This window comes from Dryas octopetala, chromosome 8 (genome assembly GCF_963921425.1).
Source record: "Dryas octopetala chromosome 8, drDryOcto1.1, whole genome shotgun sequence".
NCBI classification, from domain to species: Eukaryota; Viridiplantae; Streptophyta; class Magnoliopsida; order Rosales; family Rosaceae; genus Dryas; species Dryas octopetala.
In genome coordinates, this window is record NC_141373.1 from 20785375 (window position 1) to 20810447 (window position 25073).

At 37.0% G+C, this 25073-nt stretch overlaps 2 protein-coding genes and 1 pseudogene across 2 annotated transcripts; 2 read left to right on the top strand and 1 right to left on the bottom strand.

Moving 5' to 3' along the window:
- The first annotated feature begins 986 nt into the window (after nt 1-986).
- Nucleotides 987-4412, top strand: LOC147277933 (cocaine synthase-like; annotated as a pseudogene).
- Nucleotides 4413-6067: 1655 nt separating this feature from the next.
- On the bottom strand, nt 6068-8690 carry EMB1586 (P-loop containing nucleoside triphosphate hydrolases superfamily protein). The gene is made up of 2 exons (XM_086254174.1): nt 8575-8690; nt 6068-8004 (listed from the first exon to the last, which is right to left on the bottom strand). The coding sequence occupies exon 2, from the start codon at nt 7923-7925 to the stop codon at nt 6276-6278; it is 1650 nt and encodes a 549-aa protein (XP_086110300.1). The 5' UTR covers nt 7926-8004; nt 8575-8690; the 3' UTR covers nt 6068-6275.
- A 10112-nt stretch (nt 8691-18802) lies between these two features.
- Nucleotides 18803-21302, top strand: LOC147277935 (uncharacterized). Its single transcript, XM_086254372.1, has 2 exons — nt 18803-19840; nt 21109-21302. The coding sequence occupies exons 1-2, from the start codon at nt 18816-18818 to the stop codon at nt 21167-21169; spliced, it is 1086 nt and encodes a 361-aa protein (XP_086110498.1). The 5' UTR covers nt 18803-18815; the 3' UTR covers nt 21170-21302.
- Nucleotides 21303-25073: the final 3771 nt, after the last annotated feature.

Here is a 25073-nt window from a genome sequence, read left to right on the forward strand (position 1 = left end):
ATAAGTTTGTTAAATTTGGTTGAGTTTTGATGGATTCAATGTCGGGCCAAAGTTGAGATAAAACAGGGTCCTTAATTGACACAAAATAAAAGTATGTGTCATTCATTAACACGAATCAAAATTAATGTCCTAAAAATAAAAAACTATCAAAGTATGTGTCATATTTGTAAATTTTTCCCTTTATTATAATACCATTATTAAAAAATTATATTTAAATCAATAAAACATTTTAATATTACATAATGGTCAATGTGAAGTTTTTTTTCCCATAAATGTAAATAAGTTTGAAATTTTATTTCAATTTAGTCACTAAGCCCAATTCATTTGTTGATATCATGCATTTTGGTGCATTGAAAAATATCAATTTGTCTATTTCGTTTTTTTCATTACTTATGGGTGTAAAATTACGACATTGCCCTTGATTTGGTTTAAGGTATAGAAATGAGATTTATGGTATATAAATAAAGTTTAGGGTTGAGAAATGCGTTATAGGGTTTAAAATTAGGGTTATGGAGCTTATGACTTAAAGTTTAACTCCCGAGTTTTGAAAGTCATTTTGCTAGGTAGCAGTCAAACAAAAACTCAATACAAATCTAAATTTACATAATAATGTATATTTATTGATTTATTATAAATTATCTTTTTCATTTTGGTCAATGGTGACTAAAATGAAATTATGAAAAAGTTTATTGACTAATTTATAATATTAAAAATATTTATTAATTTATTTTTAATTGGTCCTTTAAATTAAAAGTAAATGATTTTAACACTCACTTTTGAAATCTAATTCACTTTCTCATCCACTAGTTTAAATTAAATTCTAAATAGGTCTACTAACTACATACCCGGTCCACTTCTCCATGTACTTCCTTATTCTCCCTCTCCCTCTCTCTCTCTCTCTCTCTCTCTCTCTCTCTCTCTCTCTCTCTCTCTCTCTATTTCTCTCTGTCTTCCTCCTCCGTCTCTCTCTGTTTCTTTCTCTAAAAATGGGTGCTCTTGATTATCTTTCCAACTTTTGCAGTGTGACCAGCACAAGGAGCAAGCGCAAACCATTGCAGGTACGTACTCATCATTATCACCAAGTAACCAAGTCAAAATGGATTTTGATGGCATTGAAAGAAGAGTCAAGAACGCTGTTACCTCTAAGAGAGGTTCTCTCTCTCTCTCTGCCTCCCTCCTTCTCTGTTGGAAGTATTCATTAATGTGTGTTATTATCATTAATGTAATTTGTCTTAGTTGGATTAGTTGTATCCTTGGGTATTTCAACAGGCTAATTCTAGTTGTTGTGTTTATAGCCGTTGTTGGCTTTATGGGTGTGGTTGGCAGTTGTGTTACCCTTCTATTTGTATCTGTGAAGCTATCTCTCCAAATTATGATAAATGTGAGTAGTCTTCTATGTGGATGTAAGAGCCTCGGGTATCTCCCAGCTGAACCACCAAAATCCTCTTCTCCTCTGTATCATCTTGTAGTTATATTTTACCATATGGTATCAAAGCAATTAAGTCCTAAGTTCTTTTAGTGACTTATCTTTCTAGCAAGATCAATGGGAGAAAACAAAAAGAAGAATGCTTCATCTTCTTCAGTTGTTCCTGAAGTAGAAACTAATCCAAACATGCAACTTTGCTCAGTCCTTTTGAACGGACTTAATTACATCCCTTGGTCCAGAGCAATTACGTTGGCTCTTGGAGGGAAATCCAAACTCGGCTTCATCAATGGAAAACAGCGTGCTCCAGAGATTGAAGATTCTAAATTTGAAGAATGGCTTTGCAAAGATCAACTAGTTATGTCATGGATATTAAACTCCATGGAATCACAGATTGCTGAAATTTTCAGCTACTCTGACTCAGCCTATGAGTTGTGGGAATCAGTCAAAGAAATGTATGCACATCAAAATAATGCAGCCAGTATCTTCTAGTTGAAGAAGGACACTGCAAGTACTACACAAGATGAGAAATCTTTTGTTGAACATCTGGGGAAGTTGAAAAGCATGTGGAATGAGCTTGGCCTCTATCGACCCCACACCATAGATACAAATATCCTTCTGAAAAGCATGTTGAACCCTTAGGGGAAACTTCTAGCTGAACCTTCTGAACCACGAGCCTTTGTGGCTGACAAACGAAGACCTGAAGGCAAGTCTTTCAAAGGAAAAAGAAACCCAGTATCTTGTGAGCATTGTGGGCAGGCACGTCATACCAAAGATAGGTGTTGGATTCTTTATCCACATCTAAAGCCGAAATTTGGAAAAGATCTCACCATTTTACAGCAGATCTACAAAGGTTTGGGAGACTTCGATCTACTGTTCTCTCTCTCTAGTTCTCTCCTTTTGGATGGCAACCAGATCACCGCGACCACCACTAGGCTTGGGGGACTTCGATCTACCGTTCCCCCAAGGTTTCGAGTCGTGCCGCCACCAGACTACGGCAAACGCGCACCACGCCGAATTTTGGTTTTGTTGCGATTGTTTCACACTAGAATTGAAATGGGCTTATATTTGTTACTACTTCTCCGTATTCTCAGTACCAATATATAAGTAAAGACTATATAAGCAATAACAATATATAAGTGAGACTATAATTATTACTAGATGTCAGTAACAATATATAATTGAAGATTATGAATGTTATTATATGTTAGTAATAATACATAAGTGAGAGTTATGGTTGTTACTACTTGTTAGTAACAATATATAAGTGGGGGTTATGGTTGTTATTACTTTTCAGTAACAATATATAAGTGGGGGTTATGGTTGTTATTACTTTTCAGTAACAATATATAACTGAGGGCTATGGTTGTGTCGGTAACAATATGTAAGTGAGCCTATGGTTGTTACTGACAAGCAGTAACTCTATGTAAGTGAGATTATAGTTGTTACTACTTGTCAGTAATAATATATAAATAGGGGTAATGGTTGTTAATGTTTTTCAATAACAATATATAAATGGAGGCTATGGTTGTTCAGTAATAATATGTAAATGAGGCTATAGTTGTTACTATTTATCAGTAACAATATGTAAGTGAGACTATAATTGTATATTTGTATATATAAGTAGGACTATGATTTGTATAAATTGTTTTATTTCTGAATTTTTTTGCATAGTGAAAAATTGAAAATAGCTACTGTTTGACAGTAGCAATAAATAATAATTATCACTGTTGATTTTTTTTAAATGTGGAAAAGGAAAAAAAAAATAGTGTTTTAAAAAAACAACCGACAAAAAGTTACTGTATCACGCTACAGTGCTCTGCTACAGTAATACACAACCGTACATTGCTACAATAACACCGTTTCTGTAATTGTTGCACTGTTAAAACGTGGGCCTCACTGTAGCGGTTGGGCCTTAAAACAACTGTATTTTATGAAATGGACTTAAAAAAAAAAAAAAATCCTTAACTTAATGTACTTTTTTTTATTGAAATATTTTTGTAGTTTTCTTTCAACGTGCAATAATTTAGACAACCCAAGAAACCCGAAGAACTAATTTGGACAAACCTTCTATGGGTTCCTTGGTTTATAAGGACAAATAAATGTAACTTAGACAAGCATGGGTTGACTCTCTAAAACTACCCAAACCCAACTCAACAGTTTCGTCGCCCACAATGATCCTAAAACTGCGCAGATAGCCTTGGGTTCTGCAATTTTGCTTGTTCAAATCAGTGTTTTTAACTGCGAGGAATTGCCATTCCTGTGTCCCCTTCTCACAAGATTGCAGATGGAACATCACTCTACACATTTGTCAGTACATGGGGCAGCCATACAGTGTGATGATGATCAAGATCAATATCATATTCATGGCCTGGAGCGTCGTTTTTGCCGGCCAAAGACTTGTCCATGCCCATCACCAATACCTGCCAACTCAAAATTTAACTACAAGGAGGTTTGTCTTTGATGTGTCAAAGATGGCCAGTCTCAAGCCAGAAATTGAGGGTTCATTAGTCCAAAAGTTCAGCATCACAAACTTCACAAACGTACAACTAGTTTTGGCAATCATCTTGAGATGTGCTATTGCTGCTTCTCATGATCCACCAAGGCCAATGGTACTATCCCGATTCCCAAATGGTCAACCTGCGCCAGAGAATGGTCTCGGCGATACCGGAAAATGCCATGGGGAATTGGTTTTGGTCACTTCCATTGGTATTCAAAGAAAATGAGACAGCATTACATGAGCTGGCGGGGAATGAGGAAAGGATTAACCGACTTTTGCAATGACAAAGTGGACAGATTTAAAGGTGAGGGTGGATTCTTGGTGGTGTCTGAGTCTCTTAAGAGAGACGGGTGATCTTTTAAGACCAGCAGCAAGGGCATCAATCTTTATAGGAGCACAAGTTTGTGTAAGTTCCCTTTATATGAAATGAATTTCGGGTGGAGGAGACCTTTGTGGGTGACTAGCCATAGTGTCACCGTCCGCACTTAGAGTTGTGCTTCCGTGACATTAATATGAAGTATGGAGGGTCAAATGGCAAGAGAATGGCATCCGGTTGGCGAAAAGTGGCCGGGTTGTGCGCGTAGAAGGGTAATTTCGTAATTTGGCTGTTTCGGGGTCTACCGGTTGGAATTTGGGAAATCTAAAAATACCGGTAAATCCAGGAGGTCGAAACGAGTCCAACGCAACTGACGGTTCATCATTCGGAGTTCGGATGAATTAATTATGGCCAATTATGACTCATCGCGCAAGTTGATGTTTCATCTTGCTTTGTGAAGAAAGTCATAAAATGCTCTTTAGGGGGAGACATGGTGTCAAGCTTTCCACCACCCCCGACGCCCACACCCATGGAGCGTTAAGCGAGCTACTCTAGGAACCTGTGGGGACCTAGGGGGCGGGCACATGACTTCCAGAGGGCGATCATGTGTCTCCGTGGGATAGGAGGTCCCACGGACAGTACAAGCGAGCGGGAGTGCTTGTATTGCGCTGGGCACGTGCACACGAGGCTACGAGGGGAATTCCTTTATACCGCGCCGTATGCACAACACGCCAACTACATGTGAACTCCCAGAGACTTCATGGTGCACATTGGCCATGTAGTACTCAACGAGGGCATCGGCTTGGGTTCGGCCATGCACAATATATGATGCAAGCAGGCACGGGAAGGGGCGACTCCGTGCCAACGAGAGAAAGCTAATGTGGGGCATCGGAGAAGAGTTGCTCACTCGAGTGGCATGCTTGCAAGTTGGCTTGCATGTTCAACTCGAGGAAAGGACTATGGGCGCGAGCTAGCCCTTAGTGCCATGACGGTCAATATGTGAAACAAAGTAAGACCTGACATGTGAGAATGGAATGCCGGCATCATAAGAACCTATCGATCGGGCGAGTGTCTTGACTGAGAACCTTGACACAAGGAAGCAATCGTATAGTCGCTACGAGCGAGACTCGAGATGAGTAGTTCTTGTTGGCAAACATCGAGAAGGTAACGAATGGGTCTATATCTTGAAAAGAGTAAAGAGAAAGGATGGCTGGCCTTGATTCAGAGGAATCTTGGCGCTGCACGGGCGAATTCCGCTGCGTAAAAAGTGAGCCCGTGACACATAGCAAGCACAAGAACTTAATTGTGTTAATGGTAACAAAAGGGGTGATGGTATTGAAGCCTGGGTAACACTTGATCAACAACAAATGGCCATATTTGAGTGTGATGAGGAGTTCCTTGCATTTGGTTCCCTCAACCCCAGCACATGATCATGCACATCTCTAGCCTTAATTTGTTTCGTGCATATGGTACACATGCAAGGGCAGGGTTAGTTACGTAATGAATGGTAGGATTAAATATTCTGATAAATAACACTCTTAATTCCCTTGGATCATCCAGAATATTCTTGAGAATTACAAAGTACTTTAAGAGGTGGCACCACCATAATATATCAATTTGAATAGGCATTACTTTGGGCTCCAATGTCCATTTTGAGCTCATAATATATCAATTCGAAAATAACTTTGAAAAGCATATAAACAACCATCTAGGACTTTGATATTTGAATTGGGTCGTGCAGCCTTTTAACAAGGATTGTTAGCAAAAACTATTTGGAAAACATTGAATTTCGAATTTAACTATTACTGGATGCTTTCCAAATAATTTTAAAAAACAAGAGCTAACAATTTGGATAATTTGGTTCATTGGTTGCATCAAACACTCATTGTTCTCCCAGTGTACTTAAAACAAAAACTATATTAATTAATTCCTCTTTTATGAAAAACTATATTAATTAATAAACTAATTGCAGCTTCCCAAAAGTTGCAACAATGCAAACAGTATACAGGTAATGAGCATGCCATAGATAGTTATCACTACCTCAGAGCCGGTGGAGCCTTCTCTTCTTCGGTGATAACAAGCTTACCCTCTGTAAAATCACAAAGTGTAATTGGAACGCCAAGCTGCTTCTGCAGCTTCTTCACAACAAAAACTTCTCGCTCTTCACACATTGTTACAACGGTGCCCTTCCTGCCAAGCCGACCAGTCCGACCAGCTCGATGTGCGTAATGAATTGAGTCGGTGGGTAAGTCAAGATTGACTACAAGATCACATTCTGCCACATCCAAACCCCTTGCTGAAAGTTCATTTGTCACCAGAATTCTCACCTCCCCCTTCTTGAATTTTTTCAAAGTTGTTGACCTACCAAGTTTACCAAGATCCCCATGTAGCTCTGCTGCTACCATTCCACGAGCCTCCAGCTTGAAGACGGTATCTTTTAGCTGCTTGGTGTGGTTCATGAAGGCTATAACAGACTTGGCATCAAGAGCATGAACACACCTCCTCAACGCATCAACCTTGTGTTGTAACTTTGAGACACAGTAGTAGTGTTTAAGAGATGGAGGTAGGCTCTCTGTTGTAGCCTGACCTTGCGAATTTGAGGTTGAATCCGAACTGGTTGAATTTCCTGACAATTTGGGGGGTGCAGATGGAGAGATGGATTCAAGGGAAATGACTTTTTTGGCTTGGACGAGAAGTGGATCATGCCCCCAGCTCCTGGCTGCCCTTACCACTGAAAATGGTACTGTAGCAGAAACCAAAATAGTCTGACGCTCAGCCCGCTTGGTAAGTGAGCCTTTTGGTCCACCTGAGTCTGCACTAGATTTCCTCCCAACATGTTCCAATATCCGGTGCATGTCCTCCCGAAAATTAAATGAGAGCAGTTCATCAACCTCATCTAAGACCAAGAAACGACAGCCATGGGTGTGAAGCTTCCCAGCTGCACTGATCTCTGCAATCCTACCTGGTGTCCCAACAACAATGGCAGGTTTATTTTTCCTAAGTGCTTCTTCCTGTCTTGATCGATTTGCACCTCCTACAAGCTGCTGAACCGCTCTTTTGTTTTCAGGTCCTAATATCTTCTCAAACTCCCTCACAATTTGCATACCCAGCTCCCTAGAAGGCGCCACAATAACTGCTTCTATGTCTGTTTTCTTCCCTGGTCTGCCATCATCATCAGATGGTCTCTTCCTCAGGGGGCCTACTTCAGAGAGGATGGGAAGAAGATAAGCCAGTGTTTTTCCTGAACCCGTGTAAGACTGAATCACAACATCATGATCTTTGAGAATTGTTGGAATGGCAGTGGATTGAACATCAGTTGGAGTCTTGAAGCCTTCACTCTCCAACCTCTCTATCAACAGAGGTGGGAGTCCAAGCTCAAAAAATGATTCCGCAGTAAAGAGGGTCGAGTCTATTTCAAGCAATCTCTGCACCGCAGCTGCCTTCACTACATTCCTTCCAGCCGGCTTTGCTTTACTTTTAGGGACCTCTTTAAGAGAATTCAGCGGTGTAACTTCATTGGGTTTCCTTTTCTCTAATGTTTCAAGATCACTTTTGAACCCAATGCTAGCAAGACTCAGACTACATACACTTCTATGGAACCAAGCATTCCTAGAAACATTTGAAAACTTATGGAAAGATAGAGCTCCTCCGAAAAAGAGCAACCTTGGCGAGATTAATGCTGGCATATTTAGGAGGCCCCAAGTCCCAACCAGTACTTAATAAATTAAATAGCCATGTGATGTAACTTGAAACTTTCAACTAACGCTGCAAATTCAGATTTGGGAAGAAACAAGGATTAGATTATAGGAATGTAAACAAAAAGGACTTTTCTATCTTCATCATATGCAAGAACCCATGAATGAAGCATGCCACTATTTTACTATAAATGAAGAATGCAAAATCCCATTACAAGTACAACATGCAACTATATAGTCCCTCAAAAAATAGATTTAAATGACAATATAAAAAAGAAAAAAAAATTGATCCTAGTTGTTGTGAAAGAACCAAAATCCTTTCAAGTTCGTTGAGGCATTTTGTCAAACAGCGTGAGACGATGAGCAGTAAACCCATAAACACCACATTTTCTACGTTATCAAGCAAAAACTATACAGTCTACGATTAATTCGTTTGCCTTATTTTCTTTCTGGCGCAACGACGGAACACCCAGTTCCAATTCCTCATCGGACTCCCCTGTGTAGGTCGGTTGCGACATTTTCTCATAAACCAAACAGTGGACTAGTGTAGTAAATAAAAGTTAAAACCACCCTTCACAGAACAAATCTAAAAACCCACAAAGCAACAGTAGGCGCATGAAGAGAGGGAGAGAGAGAGTACCTGAGAGGCTGAGACTGAGTGTATGGGAAAGCAGAGCTTGAAGGATGAGTAGGAGAGGAGAAGAATTTCAGGTTTCAACTTTAAACGGTCAATTTTTAGTTTATTATCAGATGATGAGAGACGCTAATAGGAGGCTTTTGCCGCCTCTCAATTTTATCAATCTCCTCTCCGTGATTTTGCAATCTGATCCCCCACCATTTGCTGTTTTTCATCAAATGTCCCGCCTCTTTGGCTTTTTACATTTTAATGCCAGAAATTATAAGCTGCAGCTTCTGGCCATACTCTAGCAATATATTATATATCTACACGACTAGTGCTACACAGTCTACACCTGTAAAATGGATCCGATTTTAATTTAGAGGGCTGCTATTTACACACCATTTTTTTTTTTCTTTTTGCACACCCTTCCTTAAAAAAAAAAAAAAAAAAAAAACACACACACACACACCCATCCCCGACCACCTCCCTTTCCACCTCTCCTCTCTCCGGCACACACCCCATTCCCGACCACGCCGAGCAGCCTACCACCACCGGCGACCACCCCACCCCTCCCTGCCCGTCTCTCCTCTCTCATCTATCCTTTCTCTCTCTCTTTCTCTCTCTTTCCCCACCCCCACTCTAGCTTTCTCTTCTTTTTCTTCCCCCTACCCCGACCACCTCCCTCCCTCCCTCCCTCCCCCACCCCTTCTCTCATGCCCACTCCACAACTGCTCCTCAAGCTAGCTCACCATCGCCGGAGAGAAGAAAACTTAAAAAAAAAAAATTGCAGGTGGTTCGGCGGACCAGTGCCGAAACCACCAGTTTCGTTCGACAGGTACTCACCGAACAATCCTATTCTATTATGCGGGTACCTGTTGAACGAAACCACCGGGTTTGGCACTGGTCCAAAGAACCGCTGCAATGTTTTTTTTTTTTATATTTTGGACCTTTGGCTGTCTGCTTGGGTGAGAGGAGAGAGAGAAGGAGAGATAGAGAGAGAGAGAGAGAGAGAGAGAGAGAGAGAGAGAGAGAGAAAGAGGGAGGGGGAAGAAGTGGCTGGTGGCTGGTGCATGCGGGGAGGAGAGGGAGGAGGGATTGGGAGGTGGCAAGGAGAGAGGAGTCGGAGAGGAGAGGAGGGGAAGGCTCGGGGGGAGGTGGTTGGGTGGGGGGAAGAAGAAGTAGAGAAAGGGTGGGGGTGGGCTTCGACGGTGAAGAAAAAAAAAAGATGGAGATGGGGATGAGGATGAGGTGAGAATGGGGTGTGTACGGGGGGGGGGGGGGAGATGGGGATGGGGTGTGTGGGTGAGGGAAGGTGAAAGAGAGGCAAAGAGGGGAAGGCCAAAGTGGTTTTTTTCCTTAAGTTTTTTTTTTTTTTGTTTTTTCAGAAAGGGTTGCAAAAAGAAAAAAAAAAAAAGTGTGCAAATAGCAGGCCTCTTAATTTATACTATGAAATCGGTAATCCAATTATAATATAAATTTGATAATCTTTTAACTTACAAAATTAAATACGAATTGGAGATAATCATTTATGATAATAATATGATTTTGCTTAATATAATATTTTTAATATTTTTTTATATTTTTAATAAACATTGCATTTGAGGTTCTTTATACATGATAGCACACTACAAGTTCAAAGTTCACAATGAAAAATAGATACATACAAAAAAAGAATGACATTATACCTCTTAAAACCTCTTAATCCCTTCTAGATCACTAAATGAATCTTATTAAAATTTGATTCGATCCAAATCCGAAACTAATCGAATATGAATTAATATGTTGAATCTACTGAATATGATCCAAATCCGATTATGGACAATTTCAAGTGCATGCATTAATCAAATCTTAAACTGTAGATCGATCCATTGCTCGACAACTGTAGCTACAGCTCCAGTTGTAGCTACAGTTTCCAATTGATTTTTTTCTTTATTTTCTGCTTGAATCTTAATATAGGTAAGATTGATTATGATTTTTATTTTCTTACTTTTTGTTGATGCAAATTTCCGTAAGAGAGATGCAACAACTTAGAGGGGTTGATCTGGCTGATCAGAAGTCCTGCTGGATGATGAAGTGGATGTTGATTGGAGGTCTTCCTGCACGAACACAAGATCAAAGGAGATGGACCGATGTGGTACCAGCCAAACACGCTCCGATGATGAAGTCAGTGATGTGTGTTTGGAGGTGTTTGTATAAGAACAAGGAAGAACAGATGATGAACTTGGGAGAATGAGGAAGAACAAGGTAAGATTTCCTGGGTTTATTCTCAGCAAGTGGGGGATATTTTGATAGGCTTTTTTTGTGAGTGAAGTTGTGTCTTAGATCCCCTTTTTGTGCACATAAGGCAGCTTATATAGGCAAAAGAAATGTTGAAAGGTAAGTTACCTGCATGAGGGTGAATGGTTGAGAAGAGGCCACGCGTCCGGTCATGAATAGCGGCATGCACAGCTACCCACCTTCTTTACATTCAATGTTGCATTGAATGCAAGGATGGAAGATAAACTGGGATGCCCTAATAGTCATGACTGTGAGCTGGGAAGTCTCATCTATCAGAGGATCCTGTCAGGTGCACTTGAGTATGGCGGTTTGTCCCATTGTGATCTTCCTTAAAATGGCGGTGGGAAGCCGAGCCGAGCCGAGCCGACCCGAACGCATGTTCTCATGTGCAGACACGAAACCTATGTGTGATCGGATCGGACATGGACAGGCCGACCGAGCCGATCCGGTAGGTAGTGATCCCCTCAAGTCGTAATTGGTTGTGACTAGAGTTCGAAAGGATGTTCGCCCAAGGCCGAGCCGAACCGAACTGGGATAACCGAGGAAAGATGAACACTCAATCCTTTGGATGATCCTCAGATCGGGTTGGACCGGGCGCAAGAGATTCGCCATGATGAGCCGATCCGAGCTGGCAAGTAGGGTGCCGAGTTGATATGGTGACGTGGAGACCCGAGTTTTGACCATTGAAAAGTCAAACCTGAAGATGGATTTGATCAGCCACGTGTCGAGCCATGATTGGCTATTGGATCGGTGTGGATTTATCCACAAACACTTTTTATATTATCGAAAGAGCTTTCATTGTATGAAACTAAGAAGCATTACTATTTTGTGCATCTGACTCAAGAAAAATATAACCGAAACCACCTGCTAATATAACCTCCAACCCACGCAAAATAGCCATATATCAACTTGTTAAGGGAAAGAAATGTCAAAAAGAGGAAGGATCATAGCCACCTCAACCTCCCCATGATCATTGCGAACAATAACGCCAAAACCTCCCGCTTTCATGACGGGATTGAATGCACCATCTACATTGACCTTAACACTACCAATAGGCAGAGCTTGCGAAGAACATAAAGGAGGTGTACTTGACCTCTATAGCGGCTTGATTATGATTTTTATAGCGTGCTTAAGTATGTTAAGTATATCTTGGAGAATGTTGATTTAAGATTTGAAGTTAGTATTTATAGAAGATATATAATGCAACTACAATGTTGTAACTGCAATTAATTGTAGCTGCAATTGCAATTGTGATCAACATGATCCGCTAAGCATTTGACGCTTCCCTGTAGAGCGCTTAGTGTTGCATTTTTTTTTTCATCCAAATGAAAATATTTGAATTTGGAACATTTCGCAATAAAATAGGCAAAAATATCACTAGACAAATAGTTTATTGGTTAGTATGTATCATCCCAATTTCAATATCCTTTTATTATTACATTTTGATAATATGCATATACAAGAAAATATTTTTCTACTGTGACTTTCTTTTTAGGGAAAAAGGTTGCAATAACAATTATCCATATTGGCAAAAAAGAGGGGCGCTTTAATTAGAAACCCAAAATGAGAAAGAAATTTAGCCCAAACCCCAGCCAGCCCAAAAATTAAGTAGAAGCTCAAATTGTCCATCGAGCGCACAGCAGATGCATGTGTGCATTTGAAAACCGCATCTGCAACCTAAAACCTAAAACATGTCAATTACAATCTAAAAAGATGCATCTGCAACCTAAATAAGATATCTGCAAGCTAAAAAAAGGCATCTGCAACCTAAAATTTGCACCTACATTCACCAAGCGCTTGGTAGTGTATTTTTTCAACTCTGCTCGCTTACACAGACATATTAGGCTAAAACTTACTTTTTTATTTGGCTGGGTTTAGAGTTAAAAATCTTTCAAAAACAGGACCTGCAAGTAATTTATTAAAAAAAAAAGAACAATTATCCACAATATATATTTTTATTTATAAATTAACAATATCGCAGGCTAAAAGGGATTAGAGACAAACAAGGCCCAAGCCTAAAATTTCAGGGCCTAACAAACAAACACTCGAGAAAGACAAACCCAGACAACAATCAGGGCCCAAAGCATAATACACAGCCTAACTCTAGAACAAAACCAATTCCGTAGCTTAGTATTGTTGAGATTCGTCAAGTAATTTGTGTTTTGGTCAAGTGAATTTTTAGCATACATATAGAAATTGATTAAATAATAAGAGATTATGGTGACAAAGATGCTTCTAGAACTCCAAATTTCCCGTTATTTTCATTGTGTTTATAATCAATATCAATCTACATTTTTTAGCAATAATTTTAACGCATGTCATACACATTATATTTTTTTCTTTTGCTAATCAAACCTGGTTGGTCTGCCACACTACAGGTATGTTGAAAGTAATATAAATTTTAGATTAAAAAAAAGGGTCTTAATCTGATTGACTTTTTGATAATACCACAGCCGTATAAACTAAAACATTCTGATTAAGAGATTAAATTTAGAGATTGCTTTCCAATGTAATTTTTGTCCTGCTGACATTTCATTTCCTAATATTTTGTAGTTCTTCTTTTCCCATTCCTTTCCAGAGTTTCTGGGAATGGTAGGATTATTTATTCCCATGCCATCCTCCTCCAATCGATATCTATCACATCCCAAATTCACAGTCCAATTGGTTGTGAGTTTTGACCTCTTGTTTTTATCTATTATATTGGGCACCGTACTTTTTACTTTTCCTTGTCACCTACCAGTTATGTTTGATTTCTATTCATGAAAATTCTGACAAATGCATGACAAACCATTATTTTTTTAATTAATTATCAATAAAACTCTGATAACTTTTCAAATTACCTAAAATGATGAGGGATTGATTTTTTTTTTTTTTTTTGTGGAAGAGAAAATGATCTCAGAACTTAAAGGAATATATTACAGCAAATTTTAAATTTTTATTGGACGTTTGAGTGTTCGAATACGTGACAAATGCATTGTTTTTTTTTTTTTTGGTAATTGAAGCAGCTAAAAAGTATATTTACAATGATATTTTTTGAATAATTATAAGCGCTTCTGATGTCTGATGGTGTGTTTTAGTATAGTTTAGGAGATTTCTTGGTTTATGATTTATAGTTTTTCCAAAAGTTTTTTATTTCTCTCTTTTGTACAATTGTAGTTGTTCAATTATAGTTGAAGGTGCAGTTGCACAACTTGCACCATAATTTTTTGTAGCGTTTGAACACCTGACATTGAACGTTAATAACCAACCCCTTACCCTTTTGTGTACTTATGAAGGTTGTGACTTGTGAGTAACAGACACTTACTTTTCCACTAAGGCATAGGTAATACACTTACTTTTCCACTAAGGCATAGGTAATCTACCATTAAATGTGATTATAGATTGTACAGTTATTATAGCAAAGACCAACTATTGTATTTCATTTCTTTGATTCTATCGGGAGATATGAAACTGAAATAGAAATACAAGAGCTCAATAAACCCCCTTGCCCCTGCTACCAAGCCAACCATCTACTCTTTAGCATTAGAACTCTCATGTGGGCTATTAATTATTGCATTAAGAGACTAGTACTTTTATGAATGTATTCTTGATAGGGCATCAAACAGTGATTATGAAAGCCAATTAATAAGTACTTCATATACATGCATGACAAATGGTGCATGTAAATTATTGAAGGTTTCTTGATTTTAGGTATCAAATTCAATGAATTACCATTTTTTTCTTTTCATTTTATGTACCAATGCAAATTTTAGTTTTAAGTCCTAACTTTCAAAAATGTCGTTTTATTAATCAATCAGTAGTTTCACCAATTGATTGGCCAAATAAATTTTTTTATTTACAAACTTAATTGAGTGTGACTGTATAACAGTTACAACTTTTTGACTAAGTCATAGTCATAACTTATTTTATTTGTTCTTTGTTTTTTTATAATAAATACTCTCATGTCTTGTTTTTGAAAGATTTTTAACTAGAAATCCAGCCAAATAAAAAATTAAGTTCAAGTTCAAATTGTCCATGTGCATGTAGGCGAAGTTGAAAAAATACATTATCGAGTGCTCGGTAGGGTACCGAGGGCTCAGCGTCGAGCGCTTGGTAAATGTAGGATGCATATGCATTTGCACAATTTTAGGTTGTAGATACCTTTTTTAGGTTGCAGATGCGTCTTTTTAGGTTGCAGATGACATGTTTTAGGTTGTTGATGCAGTTTTCAAATGCAGGTTAAGTTACGCAGATGCATTTGCCGAGCGCTCGGTGGATAGTTTGGTCTTGTACTTATTTTTTGGGCTTGCTGGGGTTTGAGCTAAATTTTTTTCTCATTTTGGGTTTCTAATTAAAGCACTCTTTTCTTTACTGGTTTACGACTTAAACTTTAGTGTTTAGTCTTTAGGTTGTAAGACTTCACCCCCGAACCTACATTTAAAGTGCTAAACCCTTATAATCTATAAACTTTTATGAACTCCAGACAGTCACAACTGTGACTACATAATTATTGGTAGTCACAACTATGACTGTGAGATAGTCACAGTCTCTATAAAGCCCACTCCATACCCTAGAAGGGGAAATACCCTTTAATTCAGAAAAGAACTTTATTATAAATTAAAATAATTTTCTTATAAATTATTATAAATTAAAAGAATTTTTTTATAAATTTTAAAACACCTCCGATCTCCATCTAAAAACTATTTTTTTAAAAAATCTAAGCCTAATTATCTCTTATTATAATATCAAATCAATGGGTCAAAAGAATAAGAAAAACAGTTGATACCTCTAGTGTGTAAGGAGAAGTTCGGTAATTAATTAGTGGTTCAAATGATACATATAACACTTTTGATATGCATTTGCAGCATCAAAATATTAAGCTGGTAGTCTCTACTGTCACTTTGCAGCTCTTTTGGATTGAGTAAATAGTTTCATTGGCTATAATAAAATAAACAAATGTGCTGAAAGTTACTTAAATATGCTGCATATATTCAAGGGGCAAGATTAGTAACAATAGGCGTGTAACTCAGGTGCAAAGTGGATCTGAAATAGCTTGTAGCTAATTAACTTAATTTGGTCATTCAGACTTCAGAGACTCCAAAAGCAGCTTTTTCGAAAAGTTGGGTTGGATAAGCTGGATGTATATACTTTGGGGCCACGAGGCCAATAGCAACAGTCCTAAGTCCTACACATACTTTAATCACATATAAGTATGAGATCTGTATCTTGCAAAAGCATCTGATAAAGCAAAAACAATACTCCCAAAAGTAAAATATTACTTTTCTTGGTACGTTTGGTCATTGGTGTGTATTTTAAGCATGAAATGATTAGCCAATATCAAAGGCTAGCTCAAAGCCACATTGAATTATTGATGATTTGTCATTTCATCTTAATTGATAAGTTTGTCTCTTTCACCAGTAAACTGACACGTGGAATTCAACTTATATGTAATAAAAAGAATAAATTAGTGTAGGATGCATGACAAGCATCCTACTTAACCTCTAGTACACTTATCGTTAAAATATAACACTAAGATAACGTTTGTAATTTCTAGGTCACTTAGCTTATTTAGTTTAGTTTCAGTTCGTTTTTTTTTTTTTAGTTTTGTTTGTTTTGAATTTTCTTCTCTTAAATTCTTTTAATTTCTTTGGTATATAAAACTTATATTGGTCTAAAGTGTAGTAAAAATATGTCTGCAATTGCTGTTTCAATTTTCTAACACAATTTTAGTTCGCAATTTTAGTTCGTAGTTTCGACGTAGTTTCAATTTGGCACTTGGTGAAACTATTTAGATGGATTAGACTTGTGTTAGTTTTAGTTTTTAATTTTGAGTAATTTTGGCTTGTGTTAGTTTCAGTTTTTATTTTGGATGGATTGAGTTTGTTTTAGGGTTGATATTTTAGAAGGTTACTTACAAAGTAAATTTGTGTGTTAGGATAATTTTGATTAAGTTTTTAATTTATTAGTACCTTGAAATTAAGGCACTAAAAAAACAGGTTATTACAATAACACTAACAAATATAAATTTAATCGAATAAAGTCCGATGGTTGATCTAATCAGACAATATAATTACATGGCAGATAGCTGGAGCTTTTCTGCTCTCTTTTTTTTTTTTGGTTTTGCCTTCTTTCTTTAACAGATGCAAGAGAAAATAAAGTATAATCAATTAAACAATAATCACTCTCACTTTAGAACATACATGCGTTAGGTAAATGATCAGTGGTTACAGGTTAGATAGACGACTTATTTCTTTATATTATCAAATTATAATTTTGACACTATGTTGTTTTATTTTTATTTGACACTATGTTGTGGAGAGAAATCTCAAATCGGAAACGTATAAAGTTTTGTCATACCATATAGGGTTAAATATAAAAATGGTCCACGAACTTTACAGTGAATCTCAATTGAGTCCACTAATCATAAAAAGTGTCAATTTGGTCCACAAACTTTTCAATTTGTATCAAAACAGTACAAACGCTAACTTTCATCCAAAAATTAATGGAATTGGTCATATGAAAATGTGATGAACGGACTGAAATACCTCTGAAAATGTGGTCACTTGTTGTGCACATGATCACTTTTCGTTACATTTTTTCGATAGAAGTTAACGTTTGTACTGGTTTGATACAACTTGAAAAGTTCGTGGACCAAACTGACACTTTTTATAGTTAATGGACTAAATTGAGATTCACTGTAAAGTTTGTGGACCATTTTTGTATTTAACTCTACCATATAATATCATTGGTTTCTTTATTCATTTCCAATTGATTTTAGAATAGATGCTCCAACTTATTTATTGTACATATTAAAGCAAACAATTCACGTGTTACTGCAATACATATTCCCACGTCACCTAGATTAATAACTAATTTGTGATATTTCACATATTGAAACAATAAACACTTCATATAATAATCCATTTTAAAACATAAATGAAAATTGCAAGCAACTCATTATAATGTGTCATGATGTTTTCTTAAAATAAAAATTTATTTGATGATGGCCATTTAATAAAAAACACTCCTTACAAAATACGTTGCGGAATGACATAAGGTCAGATACCTTCACTCGAAAGTAGTCCAGTTGAAGGGTGTCCCAAATCGGATTGAAACTACTCTATCAAAGGAAGGACAATGACTCACCATACGGAAACCAGGCAACGAAGCCAGACACCAAAATCCGGAAAGGTCGCACAATCAATCTTCCTTTTCGGATTACAACTTTGACAAGTCAAAGCCACTCACAGGTTCATCACTGACGCGGCAGAGCACGACAATCCAACTAGATTACAGTTATGATCCACCGTCATAACCGCCTAAAATCATTTATAAATAGAGCTAGCCACCCTTAGATCGGTAATGGAGATTCATTATCATCAACTTTGCTCATTTTAAGAACTTTGTTCATTTCTCACTCTGTCTTGATACTTAGAATTCTCTCTAGGGTTTTTCCCAGATAAGCCTTATTGACTTAAGGGTCAGAGTGTTTTCTTGCAAGTTTTCCCAACATCTTCAAAAACCTCCAATAATCGTCGATGAAGAAGCACCGAGTGCGATTCGACCACTATCTTTTCTTTCTTTTTGGTTGATGATATCATGAATTAGCTCCCAAGCAATTTTTGCTACCATCATTTGTTAAATTATTTAAATTGGCCTTCTCACAATATAACATACTAAACTATTATGCTAATAGAACCTTCTTCTCATGTATCCGTTACAACATATTATATGGCAGCATAGCAAAATTAAAGTCAAGAAATATAAATAAAGGGCAATGAGGAATGAATGGGACATGCAAGTCTTTGGAGGCCCTCTATCTATAAAGAAAACAAAAGCCTACTAAGCAGCTCCTCAAAAGACAAAAAAAAAACAGAAAAAATACAGCAAGAGATGAGATAGGCCCTACTCCCACATAAATCACCCCATCTATGCATCTAGAACCCCTTGACTTTAATCTTTTGAAGAGCCTAACGGCTCTCATTTAAAACTTAGTTGTCAAGAAAATGAAAAAGACACGAAAGGAAGAGAAAAATGGGTCGGTGATGATAACGCCTAGCACCCACCCACCTGGACCCCTCTGCTTGAAACACACCACTCCTCCTCCACCTCCTCCTCCCACAACCTCACAACACAACAACACCACCCCATTTTCTCTCCCATATTTTCCCCTCAAATTTTCCCAGAAACCAAACATGCTCGACCCTGACCACACAACTAGCCCACATCACGAACACCCTTTTCTATTCAACAGTAGTGGGCTGGCACAACAAAGAAGTGACACTTATGCTTCCCGGGCTCAAAAAACAGCTAAAAACTACAGGAGTTGGAATAGCATGGGAGCTCGGATAACAAACGATGACGATGATAAATATGCCTCCGGTGTTTGCTCGCCGCCTTTGTGGAAGACCACGAGTCCACCCAGAACCCCACAACGTCCTATAAACAATTACCGCAATCTGTCCCCTGTTTCTCGAACCCGAGCCATTGCCAGAGGGCAGAGGGAGATGATGGAGATGGTGCGGAACATGCCCGAATCGTGTTACGAGCTTTCTCTGAAGGACCTTGTCGAGAAGCAGCCAATGACAATTGGGATTGAGGTTGAGGATCAAGAAGAGGAAGAAGAAGATGCGAGTACTGAAACTTTTGTAAAAGGGAAAGATGGGTTGAAGAAGAAGAAGAACGAGAGGAAGCCATTTGTATTGAGAAGTACGAGCATGGATAGTGGGGGGTTTCTGTTGAAGATGGTTTTGCCAATTTCATTTGGGTCAAAGAAGAAGATGAATTACAAGAAGAAGAGTGAGAATTGTGTGGTGGGAAATAGTATTACAAGTACTGCAAAGGTGTCCCCAAAGCCTCAAGTGTTTGATGGATCTCATGTGAAAGGTGGTGTGGTAGAGAATGAGTGGTGGAGGAAGAGAGTTTCTGGGTCTGGAAAGAGTGAAAGTGGGGTTTCGAGTCTTAATAGTGGAAGCATGAAAAGCAGTGGAAGCAGCAGTACTAGCAGTTGCAGCAGCAGAAGCAATAGCAGGTATTTTCTGATTTTACTAGGAATATAATTGGTGTTTGTGTTTCAATATTGAATCTTATATTGTAGTCATAGATGTTTGCAATTTAGCTTCTCTTTTTCTTGGGGATTTTTGAGACAGGCTTTTAGAAACATTGTTTTTCCAATTGGGGCAAAAAAACACTTTCATTAATTTTTAGGTTGATTCTTAAGTTTTGTTTTTAGACAAGGCTCGTAAGTAAATGTGTGATTCAGATTCACAATTATGGCACCAGACTTTTTGGTAAGAGAACTGTAGCAATTGCCTTAATAAAATCTCAGAGCAGATCTTTTTTGCCTAAAACAGGGGAATTTTTGGTAATATAGATTTCATGAAAAAATTAAAAGGAAGTCTTTCCTAAATAGTGACAAAACAAAACACCAATTTATATTGAAGAGCAAAAAAAGTCTTCAAGATTTGGAAAATTTAGGTACAGCTGGAAATTTCATTTGATGTTCTAGATGCACCTTGTTATAGTCATGACTCATGTATGGAGAGACTTTTGAAAAGTCTGTTAAAGGAACAGAGAAACGTGAAGAACAAAAAGATGGAAACGTGTGAAACTGGTGAGTCTAGGACTGATTTGGCAAATTTCGTGACTAATAAGTCAGTAGTCATAGAAAGTTTAAAATAATGTGGTGCAAAAGCACTGCAAGTGTGGGGGACAGTTACAGAAAATTGTTGGGAAATTTCCAAAACATTCATGGCCAGATATTTGTGAACAAAAACTCCAAGATGGGACTTCAAAATACAAGTTTTAGGGTGATTGTAAGATCCTCTAAAAATGCTAATCAAGTTGACAGTTGAAAATTCTTAAGTCTTGCTCAAGTACTTTAGATGTTATCGATTCATAGACGATGTGGGATTTAGGGTATAACAGTGATGTATGGACCACATAATAGCCATGGACAACATAATTAATGATTCATAGACGATGTGAATTAGGATATAACGTTATCGATTCATAGACGATGTGAATTAATGATTTAAATTCACCGTTTAACAACATAATTTCCAAACTGTTTGATAAGAAAATATTTCCATTATAAAATTAAATTTAGTAGCAGCAATGGACAACACGTATAAATATAATGGAATCAGTGACAAAATGTGTAGCTTACTTTCTGTACTTAGTCCAGCACAGAATAGTACATGTTTTGTTAGTCCAACAGAGAATAGTACTTGTTTTGTGTCTTTAATTTAATAACTTAACAGTTTTAATAATTAGTTTCTGGTTGTTTTGATATTGCAGGCGCAAGAGTGGTAGCTGCTGGTCCTTCATCCTGCTCAAGAAGAAGAAGAGGCAGGATTAAATGAGTACTTGCATGCCTTCTAGCTAAGAGCTGGAGAGAATGTTAATTAGTTAAATGTTTGTGTAATTACCTCTCAAATGAAATAATGCTTATTAGGTTTATATACATATATAGTAGAATATTGCAGCAGGAATTTGCAGTGTTGCTTGTGTATATATTTTTGCAGTTTTTGAAAAAAGTTTCTAGCTGCTTCTTTTATTGAGCATTCATTCAATATCTGTTTTCTGAGAGATGAGTGTGTTGCTCTGTCTTCTCTCTATATATGCTTCAACGGTCTGTAATATTCAGTTATAATAGTTTACAACTCAGTGCTATAATGTGGAAAATTGACTACATGAATTAAATTTGTACCTTGAAATACTTGTATTGGTGATTTAAACTAGATTCCAGATAAATTGATTCTCTTGTACTCCCCATAGAATAGTTTTGTTATCAGTGAGTTGTTGGTGTTAGTGTTTGTGTGATGACCTAATGCCTTACAATTACATAGTACACATTGGCGCAAATATAAAGGGGAGGACCCTTAATTCCCTATAAAAGGGACCCTTTATGTCACCCTTCATTATTCACTTTCATTTTCAATGCAAAATGTAACATTTTCTCCATCATAATGAAAATCGACAACAATGTGATCATAGTCTAAAAACTCTAGATTATGAATTAGATGAATCATGATAAATTTTTTTGTTGTTGTGTGAGTCAAGATAAATCTTTTTGTTTTTGTGTGTGATTGTGATTTATGATTTACTATCGTTGATATCATATTTGACATTAAACAGTTAGAATATATTGGAGAATGATTCTCTACGGTGTTTAATTTTTTATATTTTAGAGGAGTTTATTGAATCTTTGAATGCACAAAACTAGGAACCACTTTCAAAGGAATCAACCTTAATTACAATCAATCAGCTTATCAAAATAGTATGCTTGCTGCATGTCTTTTTATGTTGTTTTACAATATTTGGACCTAAACATAGTTAAAAGATTTTACAAGTTTTATATATTTTCTTTTCCACTTAATCCTCTGAAGTCTGAAGTCTTATCAGAAAATTGTTGGTTTTAACAGAAAATCCATTGTGACCTGAATTAGTTAAATGGAAGGACTTGAAGTGAGCTTGGCTTAAGTTTGTTGAAGTTGTTTTTAAGTAACATGAAAGAAAAGAATGATTATTTCTCAGGTAGCTAGACACTTCTTTTTTCCTGGGCATGCCACATGCCAGCTTTGTAAGCAAGGAAGAAAGAATGTGTATGATGAAATCATTATGGTCTGACACTCTGACCAAACATAAATTTATATACAAAGCAATCTATATATATATATATATATATATATATGGGGTTGTTCCTCAACTACATTACACAAGTTGATCTTTATCAGAAAAATTCTTGCCGCCAGCAATATAGATGATAAAATTATTCCGTTAAGGAGGAATAATTATATATATATATATATATATAAAGAATGCTATAGCGACAATTGAATAATAATTTGATCATCCATAATGCAGCAGGTGGCATTAATTTGGCACTGGAGATCAATTTGTTCTAGAATCTTGAGTCCTTCATCCAGAAATGCTAATAGCCTTTTCTTTCTTATTTTTTTTTCTTTAATAAACGAATTTATTTATTTTAAAAAAAGGATAACATTTTTTTTTTTTGGTATGAAGAAAAGGGATAACATTAAAGAAAGAAAATAATTAAGAAAAATCATAATTATAGAATGATTTGGGGGTATCTGTCAAATGTTAAATTATGATGTTCTAGAAGATTTTTCAATCAACAGTCTTGGACTCATTATTAAAAGAATGGTTATATTCCCACTGCTGTCATATTTTTCCATCCGTATTTTAATAAAAAATATAATAACAAATTTATCATTTTGTAAAATAACTTCTAAGGAGTTGACTAAAAAACAAAGAAAATAAATCAACTCTATCCACCTCTTCTTACTCACCCACCTCCTTACAATGACATAAACTCCATAAATCTTAAAATATTTTTCTTTTATTTTTTTAATATTATTATTCCTTTGATTATACTGTTTTTAGGTGATGGACAATCAAATCGACGTTAGAGAGAATTCATCTAGTGAAAAGGTAAGCAAAAAAATTCATTTTGTGTGATGCTTTCAATTTTTTTTTTTTTTTTGGTAGGACAATGTTGGACATAAAACATACCATTTTTTTGCACACTAACTCCTAAATGTAGCTCGCAAGAAATCAAGTATTTTAAAGGTTTTTGATTTTTGATTTTTTCTTTTGTTTTTTTTTTTTTGTTTTTTGTTTTTTGTTTTTTTCCGTTTTTCTGTTTTTTAGGTTTTAGAAGCAAAAATGAGGAATTGAGCTAAATGGGCATAATTTGGAAAAGAAATGGGTTAAGAGAGAAAAGGATGGAGCACATTGGGCCTAGGCAGCAACACAAGCATCAAATACAAGTCCATTTCGCTACCTAAGCTTCACACAAGGCCACGGGAAGGTGCAGCCCATCACAATAGGCGCAAGCCCATTCGAGGACCGCACCCATGAAGCACACCAAACCCCTTTTTCAGCCCATCACATGCGCAAAAGCCAAAAAGCCCAGAGGAGGAAGCGCATGGAGGCTTGTGCCCTAGCTTTGCAGCAAGCCCATAAGGAAACTTGGTTTTCTTGTTACCGTTGGTTTCAAGGAGATTTCCTTGGTGCGCAAGGAAAGCTCAAAGTCCCACATCGGAAATTGAGCACATCTTTCCACCTCCTTAACCTCTATAAATAGACCCCTCTACCTCTCAATTCATTCATTCACGATTCCAGAGTTTAGAGGTAGAAAGTTGAGAGAGAGAAAAGGAAGGAGATGAGAGAGCCTTAGCCGCAGGCCTCCCCAGGAAGTCCAAGCCACTACTGCTGTCGGCCATCCATCTTGGTTCTTCTTGTTCTTCTTTTATCTTAGTTGTTCCTTGTAGTTTTCTCATTCCATTTTGTGAACATGATTTATTTCAATCTAGTTTTCCTTTTGGTTATTAATCCTTTCATGTTTTTCATTTATGCATTAGTTAAATTGGCATGTTAGAGTAAGAATGAAACTTTAATCAAATTTAAACCATAATAGAGTACTTAGTGGCTAGTCAAAGATCATGCATGCATAACAGTATATTGCTTGATATTAAATTCTTAATCTCTGCATAAACACCATGTTAGTTGTTTGCCTTTCAGGATTGATCACCCTATGTTGTATGCATCTAGCAACATTTGAAGATTGGTGTGAAATAGACAAAGACATCCATCTCACAAGCTCTACATGATCTTCTTGCAAGATCATGGGATTAAGTTTTGTGGACTCATAGGGGACATGATCGCCTATGGTTTGCATGTTTTGTCATTTCATGAAACTTAATGACTCTATACATGGTTAATAGCTTCGGGATAGTCGACTATAGCTGAAGGAGAACATGTATAGTTAAATGCTTAGGGAAACCGGCCAGAGATCTATGTTCATGCATAAGGAAACACAATCTATTAATAACAGTTGCCACTAGTAACTAGCGAAGCCTAGCTGGTAGGTAAAAACTTTAATATTAGGTAATTGGAGTGTAGAGCATGGCGCCCCTAATGGTGGTATTTCTGAGATTATGGTGGATTCTAAACTCTAGCGTGTCAACCCATTTACTTTTCACGCACGTAGATTAGGTTCACTTCTCAACCCCCTTCTATTTACTGCTTTCAATAAATGTTAGTCAAGTAATGTGTGCCTCATCAATTCTATTCCTCGTGGGATTGACCTCGTACTTATACGCTATTACTGCACTCAACGATTTATATACTTGCGAGCTACAACTTGATATTCATTTCATATTCCAAGTAAAACAAGTTGTACAAAAAGTGGCAATAGACAACCACGTGATGTTCCACTCTTGGGTGGAACCACCATG